General features: G+C 52.5%; 1 protein-coding gene across 1 annotated transcript; it reads right to left on the reverse strand.

Moving 5' to 3' along the window:
* Nucleotides 1–99: 99 nt before the first annotated feature.
* LOC129196892 (olfactory receptor 14J1-like) lies at nt 100–8,563 on the reverse strand (the record flags this gene model as incomplete). The annotated part of the gene is made up of 2 exons (XM_054804861.1): nt 100–192; nt 8,102–8,563. Coding segments are annotated over 2 exons (555 nt in total), but the record flags the coding sequence as incomplete, so codon positions are not given.
* Between the last annotated feature and the right edge of the window lie 4,070 nt (nt 8,564–12,633).

A 12,633-nucleotide genomic window follows, 5' to 3' on the forward strand; every position in this document is an offset into this window, starting at 1 on the left:
ACAGCAACTTCTTTGTCTAAGATCCACCCTCAGCATAGCAGAAATGAAACACTTTTCTGGCTGCACCATCTTGGGGCAGGCTGCTTTGTCCCTGGGGGATTAGGAGCTCTTGAGGACCACAAGGTCCAGGGCTCTTGTGCTAGCCTGGGGAGACAGGATGGCACGGAGGGGCTGCAGACCTCTCAGGATATGCTGGAGAGGAGAACAGGGGACACAGGGTGCCACTGACCTCCTTTCTCTTGTGCCCACCCATCTCTGCCCCCCAGCAGCTTCTCTGCCCTTCAGAGGGGCTGAGGCTCTGGGGTGAGTGCCCAGAGCTCTGCAGCAGCCTGCGGCAAGTACTGCTGTGGGGCCAGAGCAGACAGGGCTGGAGAGAGGGCAGGGAGGAATGTTTCTGGGAGAGAGAAACATCAGTGTATAGCTTGTTCTGCGTGACCGTGCAGGGTGAGGGCTCGCATCAGGGGGACTGTGGTTCAGAGACAGGGCTCCTGGATGGGAGCTGAGACAGGCATGTGCAGGAGAGAGGAGGCCAGTCTATGTCCTTGGTGGCATGGACAGACCAGGAAGGTGACCCAGGGCCTTTGTCACCCCCCAGCCTCTCTCACCAGCCATTTCCAGCCCTGGCCGTTCACCCAGGTTATGGGCAAGTCTCGCTGTGCGGCCATCTCCATCCTCCCGCTGGGCTGAGTGCCTGCATCGGGGAAAATGGCCAGCTCTGGCCAGCTTCTTCTGAAGAGTGAGTGGCCCTGAGCAGCAGTGACTGGCCGTGTGTAGGCCTGGGACAGAGGGTCAGGGGATGTCAGTGAGAACAAGGTGATGGCTGATGGCTTTGGCAAGTCCTTACAGCCATGTCTGAGCCCAGAAATGGAAAGCAGTGGATCTGTGTGGGTGGAGGAGGAGGAGGAGGAGTTTTTTGCTGGGAAGGTGGCAGGAAGAAAGTCCTTTCTTGTGCACATCAAAGATAAGGAAGATGTTTCCATCTTGTGTGCATGCCTCAGCCTGGCAGATAGGGAATGCCCGCTGCTGGGGGTGGCTGTGCTCAGTCATGCCTCAGGAGCTGACCTTGCTCTCTTCCCCTCCTTCACTCCCCACACTTGGATGGACCACAGGAAACATCCATGATCCTGGAGAATGCACGACCCTCCTGGAGGGAGATCCCACAACTGCAGGGGAAACAGGAAGGGCTTGAGAGATGCATGGGGGTGCAGGCAGAGAGAGGGGTATGCATAGCAGTGAGTGTGTTAAAGGCAGGAAGAAGACTTGAAGTAGTGGTGGGGCTGCGGGGGTGTCATGCTGAAGGGAATCAGGCTGAATTTTGATTTGGAGGCAGCAGCAGCAGCAGCAGGAGGACATGCATTTCAGTGCTGGGATATGGCGATAAGTGCAGGAGTCAAGCAAGTCTGGGACTGGGCTATTTTGGGTGCCAGAGGACATTAGCAGGGCATTGGAAGATGCCCGAGGGGTTGCGGGGAACTCACAGGCACTGTCAAGTCCTCAGGTAACCACAGCTTTGTCTTTGCAGGCACAGGCAGTGAGGCCAAAGTGGCACATACAAGTCCTTCATTTGCTGGCTGGGGAGGGAGACAAGGAAGCTTACCATAGAATTACCAAGGTAATTTATTCTCTTATTTCAGCTGTGCATGCAGTGGTGCCTCAGCCTAATGGCTGGAGGACCCCAGTACAGAGGAAAGCAGGGTTTGTATCTGTTACAGTACAGTTGTGTAGACCAATGCAATCACTCACGTTAAGGGATGGGCTCATCAGTTCCTACATCCTTGTCCCGTGCAGGTGGTGCAGACAAACGGTCAGTGGTATGTTAATTCCCTTTGTTCTAAAGTGATGTCCTGCTCAGGTGGGCGGATTATCCTGGATGCTGGTCGGTTGCTGTTCTGGCCGTGGTTATACGCCCGGTTTTTTGGAAGGTAAAACTTCCATGGGTTTATCATTGACATGGGATGTTCTCAGCCAGTAAGAGCTGGCTTAGGTTGGGTCTTCAGGTCACATGGACCCTGAGGCAAAAGCTCAGAGTCTCCATTAGTGTTCATTCTTGTAAGCAAGTTGTACCGCAGTTAGCATCTTGCCTTTCACCAGCATCAGTAAAGCTTGGGAGATCCCAAGGTCAGAGTGAGATGAGGAAGCAGGAGGAGGTAGCTAAAGACCTCAGGAAAACTGGAACGGGCACAGGACAGTATAGGACCATCTGTGGTGCAAACAGCTGATGGCCTTGGTGCGGCTGGGCCCTCCTCCAACACCAGGACAGAAGTCCTTGTCCTCTCCACAGTGGCTGCTGTCTCCTCCACTGAGTCCCATGAGAAGGCCCCAGTCCCTTACAGTCCCAGGGCCTTGTTGCCTCCTCACCCACTCCCCATAGAGCCTGGGAGGTGTCCTACCGCTGACCTGCACTTGGCATCACGTACCCTCCCATCACACTGCTCCCAGGAGGAGCTGTAAGCATCTCATGAGGGAAAGGATCCTCTCTTCAGGGAATGGGGGTCAGGGCTTGGCCATCCTGCTTGGTGAAACACATTTAGGGCTTTCACAGCCACCTCCACATTTGATTTTCCACATGTGACCAGTGCCTCTGACTTCCTGTTTTACCAGCTCCCAGGGACAACCACAGAATCACAGAATGGTTTGGGTTGGAAGGGACCTCAAAGATCATCTAGTTCAATCCCCTGCCATGGGCAGGGACACCCTCCACTAGACCAGGTTGCCCAAAGCCTCATCCAACCTGGCCTTGAACACTTCCAGGGAGGGGGAATCCACAACTTCTCTGGGCAACATGTTCCAGTGACTCACCACCCTCATAGAGAAGAAGTTTTTCCTAATATCTAATTTAAATCTACCCTCCTTCAGCTTACAGCCATTACCTCTTGGCCTATCATTACATGCCTTTGTAAATCTCCCTGTCTGGTCATTCCCTCCATGGTCTCTTGAGTGATGGTCCTCCCTGGGGCCCACTAACACTCTCAGAAACTTGGAAGTTTGCTGCTGACTTTTACTTCTTTAGACACTTGTTCAATCTTTCAGGACCTGCAGTTCAGGAACTTGGCACCAGGGGGCTAATTAACAGGCAAAACGCCCTAATGAGCCAACGCTCTGTGCATAATTTCCCTTTAGGTCTTCAATTCTTTTGTGGTTAATTAGAGAGATTTCAGGAGTCTAGTCAAAGTCTAAAGAGTTCAATAATAAACAGTAAGGAAGGATTCTTTTTTCTTTTTTCCCCTACAGTTCTTAATTCTTCTGCTCACACATTACGTGATATCAGAAATCCTCGGTTCATATTGATCCTGAGTGTCTCCTAATGGAGTTTGAATATATATTCTGTAAATTCTCATGAGTTTTTTCATAGGACACGGACATGGACCAGCAAGATGATGACCCTTTCTCTCCCTCTGTGGAAAGAGAGACTTATACAGCCATTTCCAGAAATATATTTCCTGCCATCACTTTGAATGGGGAAACTGTGTTCTGGTGACACATTTATATCGTCATATGATACATCTGCATTTCATAGCTAAAGGGAGCTTGGAGCAAGGAAGGTAGGAGGAGTTGGATAGATCACCCTATATTTCTTTGCCATCAAGAAATGGCCACACCTGCTATCACTTCCTTCATGGCATCCCTTTCTCTGAGCTGGCCACATCTTTATGGGATGTGCCATGGCATAACACCATGACCCGCCAAGTGCCAGACCTCACTCGATACGCAGAGGCCCAGAGCCCAGCCAAATAAAGAGGCCCAGAGCACAGATGTGGAAAACAAATGTCACTCCTGTCTTCAAGCAGGAAAAGAAGGAAGACGCAGGGAACTACAGGCCAGTCAGACTCACCTCCCTTCCTGGGAAGATGATGGAGCAGCTAATGCTGGAAACCCTTTCCAGGCACAGGAACGATAAGGAAGTCATCAGGAGTCATCAAGGCCCAGGGCCTTATGTATGTCCAGTTTGCCTGAGTATTCCCTGATCTGATCCTTTTCCAGCAAGGCACATCTCCATGCTCCAGAATTTCCCCCTGGTCTCTGGCACCTGGGATTCCTGAAGGCCGATCTTGCTGGCAAATACTGAGGCAGTGACGGCATTCGGTGCCTCAGCCTCTCCCACGTCCTGCGTCACCAGGTCCCCAGTCTCACTGAGCAATGGGCCCACAGTTTCCCTAGTTTCCCTTTTGTTCCCTGTCTACTTACAGAAGCCCTTCTTGGTTTCTTTGGCATCTTTTCCCAAATTCCATTCCATTTGGGCTTTAGCTTTCCTACCTTTCTCCCTCCCTGCATGCTCAATGTCTATGTGTTCCTCCCAGGCTACCCGTCCTTACTTCCACCCTCTGTATTCTTCCTTCTTGTGTTTGAGTTTGGCCAGGAGCTCCTTGTTCATCCACACAGCTCTCCTGGCATTTTTTGCCTGACATCATATTTGATGGGATGTGCTTCTCTTGAGCTTGGAGGAGGTGATCCTTGAATATGAACCAGCTTTCTCGGACCCCCCTTCCCTCCAGGGCCACATCCCATGGGACTCTTCCAAGCAGATCCTTGAAGAGACCAAAGTCTACTCTCCTTAAACCCGGGGCTCTGAGATTGTTTTTGCCTTCCTGCCTGCCCTCAGGAACCTGAACTCCATCATCTCATGGTCACTACAGCCCCATCTCATGGTCACAAGGCTGCCTTTGACCTTCACATCCCCAACAAGGCCCTCATTGTTGATGAGGATGAGGTCAGGCAGAGCACCTCTCCTCATTGGCTCCTTTGTCATTTGAGTGAGGAATTTCTCATCCAGGCACTCCACAAACCTCCTGGATTGCTTATGCCCTGCTGTGTTGTCCTTTGAGCAAATATCAAGGTGGTTGACATCTCCCATGAGGACCAGAGCCTGCCAATGTGAGGCTGCTCCTATCTGCCTGTTGAAGGCCTCATATACTTCTTCCTCCTGGTCGAGTGGCCAATAGCAGACATCCACTGTAATGCCACCCTTTCCTGGTCTCACTTTAATCCTCACCCTTAGGTTCTCTTGGCTCCCTACCCATCCCCAGACAAAGCTCCATGTACTCCAGCTGTTCTGCCACATAAAAGGCATCTCCCCCTCCTTGTCATCCCATCCTCTCCTTCCTCAAGAGCCTTTATCCCTCCATTGCGACATCCAATCATGGGAGCCATCCCACCACGTTTCCATGATCCCAACAAGATCATTGCCCTGCAACTGCACACCGATCTCTAAATCCTCATGTTTATGCCGCATGCTGCATGCGTTAGAGTACAGACACTTTAGAGAGGAACCCCAGCATGTTGAGTTCTTGGAGGGGGTGTGAGAGATTTCTCCATCATGGTGCTTTGTAGGCATTTCCTTGCTTACATGCAAGCGCTGAACTTGAGGCCCATTTTGTTGATTTTGTGATCCCTTCCCATCACATCACCCCATGCCCTTGCTCATTGATCCTGTCTGTCACTCCCTTAGAGGACTGCTGGTTACTCTCTCCCTCCCCCATCATTCTTAGTTTAAAGCCCTCCTTATGAGGTCAGCCAGCCTGCTGGCAGAAACAGCTTTGCCCTGCTTAGTGAGGTGGATCCCATCTCTGCCAGGACGATGCTGGTCTGCAAACAGGGTCCCATGGTTGTTGAACCCAAAACCCTACCCCAGTTCTGCAGTTAATTATTAACTTGTCCTAGTAGTGCCTTTCTCCTCACCAATGAGATTGAGGAGAACACCACCTGGGCCCCCATGCCCTTCAGTGCCACCCCCAGAGCTTTGTAGTCACTTCTGGTACTGTCCAGGTTGCCCCTGGTAGTGTCATTTGTGCCCACATGGGATAAGACCAGGAGGCAGTAGTCAGAGAGCCAGCTGAGCTTTGGACGTCCCACCACAACATCCTGGATCCTTGTCCCCAGCAAGCAGCAAACCTCTCTAGATGGTTGGTTGGCCCAACAGATGAGTGCCTCTGTCCCCCGCACCAGGTAGTCACCCATTACAATGAAACCCCCCCCTGTGGCACTACATCTGGTTGAGGCTTGGATATCTCCATTGTGGAGGTACCACAGCCTTTCGGAGTGCCTGTTCCTGGTGCCTGATGGACCTTATAGTGCAGCTTCTTTTCTCTTAAGTCTAGTCAGAATTTCCCACATCCCAACTTTTTCCCATGGCTTCTCATCCTCCCACTGTGCCCACATGGGAAGAGTCTGACTCCTTCTCCTCTGCACCATCCCATAAGACAGCTGTAGACAGTGACAGTATTGATATCTGTCAAGTAGAATTTTCCACTTGACAGGGTGAGGAATGTGTTTGGGTTAATGCTTAGACACTGTCTAATTCAGGGTTAAATACACTGCGTTGCTTTGCTAATGACTGGACCCTTGAAGAGGAGCTGAAAGACTGATAAAAGGGAAACATCCTGCCTCAGAAGACCCAGAGACCTGGGTGATTGCCATAAAAGCCTGAAGTCAACAAAAATGCAGTAACTGGGGGAAAGGGGACCACCAACCCAACTAAAGGACTATGCAAGTTACCCTCTACACACCCCCTCAAGGAGTGTGAGTGCTAATTCAAATATGCTTAACCAATAGCAGATGATGTGGTAATTACTAACCAATTAGCATAAATTTAAGTGGGTTTTTCTAATCCTGCAACAAGATAAATATGTTGTAGTTTCTGTGTGCAGTGTGCTAGCTTTGTGGCATTACCACCCTGCAACCATCTCTGTGCAGACATGAAATAAATAAAATACCTCTGCTCTGTGTGTGTATTGGTGTACTGCACATGGGGTAAATGATCCCACTTTTGGGAAAACACCAGGACATCCCATGTCTCTAAAGAGCCTTTTGACAAGGTGGGCACATCTGTGCTGGCCTGGCCAGCCATTCCTACACCCCCTGCCCATGCTCTCCACAGCCCTTGAGCTGGGGGAGCTGCTCTGCAGAGCAAGTGGGCTGTGGGGCCTGGGGTCACAGGGGCACTCTGCAAGGGACGTGCTGGTCAGGCTGGGAGGCAGACCCAGCTCAGGGACATCACTGCCACTGACTGCCTCCCACCGAGGCTCTTATGTGGCCAGGGAGGCTGCTCAGAGGTGACCTGCCTTATTGCCAATGCCATGAGATGTGTTTGGGTGCTGCACCGCATCCAGTCTATGGCAGTCCACTGATGGGAAAACGAACCACTCACCAGGCTCCTTTCCCTGTGCCTGCTGTGTCCCCTGGGCTTGCAGAACCCTCACTTGGTGGTTCACACCCACATTTAGCACTTGATCTCTGGGGCACTTAACCTTGCACAGGCTCGTGCTCAGTGGGCTCCATTCCCTGCTGACCTCCTGGCACGTGCTGTCCCTGCAGATCCCCTGGGCTCTCCTGGCAGCTCCTGATTCCTTCCAGAAAAACACTCCTCTGCTATCAGCCCTACCACAGGCTGTCGAGCCCCAGGCAGCTTAGTTGGAGTCCATTCAGCATCTGTGTGGGTGCTGTCCACCCACAAGGAACACCTGAGCCATTCCTCAGTCCCTGGAAGAGCACACTGGGACCCTCATCTCATCCCTCCGCGCCCATGGAGAAACAAGCAAAGCAACAGTTTTCTTTAGAGTCTCTTCCTTGGGCATGTTCTTGAGAGCAAGACTGGAAAAAGACGTAAGCCTTTGGGCAGTGCCCTGAGGAGATTGCCTTTCCTGGTGGAAATGCTGTTACAGAGGCCAGCTCTGTCAGAGATCTGCTGTGCAGGGACTCTGTACACAGGAACTGCCTCTGCAGCTCCAGAGAAGGTCTTGGGGGAAAAATCTCAGTCAGAAATGTCACTGCAGGGTCTTTTTTAATGTCGAAATCCACAGAGGTTGTGGAAATTCATTTACACTGTCTTTGAGTCAAAAAAACAGGTCGATAATGAATTAGAATTCGTATGAATATAAAAATTTTTTGTAAACAACATTATCACAAGTGAAAAAAGAAAATAAAATCAATAATAACAACAATGAGAAAACATATAAAAGACAGGCTAGGCCTGTAATTAGTTATGTTACAAGTGATATGGAGAGGATGGGCAGTGTATTACTTCTAAAAAACCCCCAGTCATCAGTTTCCGAACTGCACCCTTGAGCTCCTGGTTCCTCATGCTGTAGATGAGGGGGTTCACTGCTGGAGGCACCACCGAGTACAGAACTGCCACCGCCAGGTCCAGGGATGGGGAGGAGATGGAGGGGGGCTTCAGGTGAGCAAATATGGCAGTGCTGATAAGCAGGGAGACCACGGCCAGGTGAGAGAGGCACGTGGAAAAGGCTTTGTGCCGTCCCTGCTCAGAGGGGATCCTCAGCACGGCCCTGAAGATCTGCACATAGGACAGCACAATGAAAAGAAAACAGACAAAAACTAATAAACAACTTAATATAATAAGCCCAACTTCCCTGAGGTAGGTGTCTGAGCAGGAGAGCTTGAGGATCTGGGGGATTTCACAGAAGAACTGGTCCAGGGCATTGCCCTGGCAGAGTGGTATAGAAAATGTATTGGCCGTGTGCAGCACAGCAGTGAGAAACCCACTGCCCCAGGCAGCTGCTGCCATGTGGACACAAGCTCTGCTGCCCAGGAGGGTCCCGTAGTGCAGGGGCTGGCAGATGGCAACATAGCGGTCATAGGCCATGACAGTGAGGAGAGAATATTCTGCTGAGATCAGAAAGAAAAAGAAAAAGACCTGAGCAGCACATCCTGTGTAGGAGATGGCCTTGTTGTCCCAGATTAAGTTGGCCATGGCTTTAGGCACAGTGGTGGAGATGGAGCCCAGGTCGAGGAGGGAGAGGTTGAGGAGGAAGAAGTACATGGGGGTGTGGAGGTGGTGGTCGCAGGCTATGGCAGTGATGATGAGGCCATTGGCCAGGAGAGCAGCCAGGTAGATGCCCAGGAAGAGCCAGAAGTGCAAGAGCTGCAGCTCCCGTGTGTCTGCCAATGCCAGGAGGAGGAACTCAGTGATGGAGCTGCTGTTGTTGGTCATTTGCTAGTTCTTCACTTAGGGGCATTCTCCTAAGGAGGAAAAGACAGGGGAAAAATACAACAGACTTCTCTGAGGAAAGCCACTCCATTTTTCACAGAGATCCCACCCCATGTCCCCCAATTCCAAGGCATTTCCTCTCTTTGCTTTGTGCTGGCTGAGTGTGCTGTGAGGAGCAGGACCTCTGCCCCTGTGCTGCCAAGGAGTCAGCTCTGCCCTGCTGCAGTGAGTACATGGGAGCTGGTTCTTGACACCCCCGATGGTCACAAGGGCTGTCAGATGCAATTCACCCTTGATGGAAATGTTCAATATCTGCACTCACCACTCCAGAGAGTGTGGGCTGCAGAAGAGCGGTTGAGCATGTCTTTATGGTGATATTCTGTGTTTTCTTCTTTCCACCACCACATCTGGTGTGTGCTAGTTTTAAGGGCAGAAATCCTCTTTTTTATGAATGAAAGCGTGGACTCTTAAGACAAGAAAGGAAAAAGGTCTCAGCTCTCTATGTCTCAGTGCAGTTAGGAGAGCTGCATTGCCCATCAGTCTTGTTCCCAGATGCCCAGTGCCTTCAGTTCTGCTGTCCTGAGGATGACTGCTCACAAAAATTACTGTTTAAAAAAAAAAAAAAGGCAACTGGACTCTGATGAGAGCAGGGGATTCCTGTCTCAAAGGGCAGATCTTCAAACTGTTCTCTTTCCCAGCCCAGGGGTGCAGTTGTGATGGAGAGAGAAGGACACAGCCACTCTCAGAGAGAAGCAAAGGCCTCTGAGAGGAGAGAACTGACCTCCAAGGGAAAGCTCAGCACTCCCTGGGATCCTACAGCACAGCCGTGCTCTTCTGGGGCAGCTCCCAAGCCCAGCAGCACAGGCAAAGCAGATAGTCAGATGTCCTGAAGATGGGATGTCCTAAAGGCAGAGTCAGCTCATTGCTCAGCAGACAACGCCCAGCAGACATCTAGAGTGAGGGACCACAAGAGAGCAGCCTGAAGGCAGCCTAGCCCAGGGCTTGCCTGCAGTTTCCTCCCACTCCCTGCCCATGTCTCTGCTGCCTGGAGCTGTCCCTGCCAGGAGCTGGTGCTCTGCCCACACCTCTCCTCCCTGTCCCTGCTCACAGAGCCCATCCCACCCTCTGTGTGCTCAGCTCTGCCCTGCAGACCCCTCCTGGCACCAGGGCACTGCCCAAGGGGACCTCAATGCTCCTTGAGAAGTGCCCTGGCAAATGTCCCAGGGGTGATCTGGAGCAGTGAACACCACCCTCTCAAGAGCAGAAGGACCCTGCCCTGCCCTTCCAGGGGGTCGCTCCTTCCACCCACAGCTTCTCCCTGCAGTGCCCTGGGCAGCTCCCCGGGCAGGCTGAGGGCTGACCCTGGCAGGCGGCAGAGTCCCTGCCCCGGCACACAGCCCCTGGGCTGCAGGGACCCTGCTCTGAAGGACACAACTGGGCACCCCTGCCTGCACACCTGCATTCACAGCCACTCAAACTTGCCTCTGCACAGGGAGTCCACCTGGCAGATCCCAGGAGCTGTGGGCTCTGCCAGCTTGAGGAGATGCCTCCAGGAACCGCATCAGCATTGCCCTGCACCCAGAGACTTACCGTGTCAAGGGCTCTCAAGATTTCTCCTTCCCTGAGCTCTCAGCAAGCCTCCCATTTCCAACTGCCTTTAAGCTCTCTCTGCCTCGCTGTTCTCCCCTCGGTGCCTGCAGGCAGAGCCCTCAGCCCTGCTGGGCTTGGCAGAGGAGCTGCTCCTGGCCAGAGATGTCTCTCTGCAGCACAGCCCACTTGCCATGAGCTCCCTCCATCCCAGGAGCCTGGAGCAGCTCAGCAGCAGAGGCCCAGCCCAAGGCGGCATGTTAATGACCCCTCTGGTGGGTTTGGGGATGAGTCCATGAAGCTCAGACCCTGAGAGGAAGCTGATGAAACCTCTGCAGAAGTCACAGTCCGATGCAAACTCCACAGTTTCTTGGAGCATTAATGGGTCCCCCTGAGGGCCATCCCTGACAAAGCAACTCTGGGGCTGGTTAGAGCAGGCAAGTGGAGGCAGTGATGACAGGTAGGCAAAGGCAATGGCAAGGTGGCTCTGATGCTGAGTAAACCTGGGTGTGTTTCATCAAGCCAAAGGGCCAAGCTGTGACCCCCAGCCCCTGGGAGGGGAGACCCTGTCCCTCACACGTGTCTCAGGGCTCTTCCTGGGCCAGTGTGATGTGGGGATGTGCAATGCCTAGAGCAGGACTACCACACACTCTTTCTCAGGCTCACAGGTTGTGACAAGGGGGCGATGAAGTCCTGGTGCTCTAATGAGAAGATGTCTCCTCACAGGCATCACCTGCAGGGAGAACAGCCACAGCCCAGCAGACCAAGACCTTGGCTGTGTTGGGGGCTTTCAGCCTTGCCACTGCCCCCAGATGTCTCCACCACAGCATGTCCTACGGTGTCCCACACCTGCACCACTTTCCCTGCAGGCTCTTGACACCCAGCCTGCTTACCAACTTGGGTCTCACCTGATCATCTTCCTACCCTTACTGATATCTCTCCATCCTCACAGACTCTTCATTGAAAGGCAAAGCTCTGGCTAATCCAGACTCTTGCTGGGTGGCCTCTTGTACCACAGAACTGATTAACAGTTAATAGTTAATTAACTATTAATTTACTTGCAGGGACATTTCTTTCTCCTCGTGCCACATCTCAACCTCCCAGGATGCACTTGGTGGCATCTTGTCTTTCTCATGATGTTTCCCAGTTTTCAGAAAAGCTCCACCATCTCTGAAACCACCTTTCAAGCAGTGTCAGGCTACTCCTAGTCTGCCCCGAGCCTCTCCACCACTGGGCAAAGGGGCCAAAGAAGCCCAGGTCTCTCAGCCCCTCCACACAGCCCATCTGCTTAAGGCCCCAAACTCCACCTGGCCACATCTCCTCTGGCCACTCTCCAGCTCCTCCCAGCTCCAGCAAAAGAGGGAGCCGAGAACTGGGACAAAGCCATGTGTGGGGGTCCCTACCAGTGCGGTGTCAAGGGCCAGAAGAACTGCCCTGCTCTGGGGGACCATGCTCATCCTAACGCAGCCCCGTATGCAAGTGGCCTTCTTCACAGTGAGCAGAAACCCCTGGCTCGGATGGTGTCCCTCGCGGTTGCCAGGCCCTTCTCCTCAGAGTCCCTCCTCAGCACAGCAGGTCCCAGCTGGCCCTGATGTACAGATTGGTTCTTCTCCCTGAGGCCAGACTGGCCAATTCTCCTTGTCAACGTCACAAGGTTTCTTTTGGCCAAATCCCCGAGTTTCTCCAGGTCCCTCTGGACTGAAGCTCCATTTGGTCAGCGGTTACTGATCGTGTGCGGGTGGCTCACCCTGATGGTGGTGGAGTCTCACAAGAGAACAGCATGAGGAGTTGCAGATCTCTACAGACCCAGGTAGGAATTGCCATGAAGAGAGTCTGCAAAACACCACAGGAGGGTACAAAGCAAGCCAAACCAGGGTCAGTAGAGAAAGGAGAAATGAGGGTGGGGCTGTTTGACGCATGGTGATATTAGAGGAAAATGTATAGCTGTGTAGACACACAGACAACATGGATCACTCCAGGAGCCAAATCCAGCAGCCCGACAGAGGTGAGACTGCTGCAGCTCCATGCCACGCCATCCCCTACACACATGCACACAGAAATGCCAGCACATGTGCACGTGCACACACCCCCCACACACACAC

The sequence above is a fragment of the Grus americana genome, chromosome 27, assembly GCF_028858705.1.
Source record: "Grus americana isolate bGruAme1 chromosome 27, bGruAme1.mat, whole genome shotgun sequence".
Classification (NCBI taxonomy): domain Eukaryota; kingdom Metazoa; phylum Chordata; class Aves; order Gruiformes; family Gruidae; genus Grus; species Grus americana.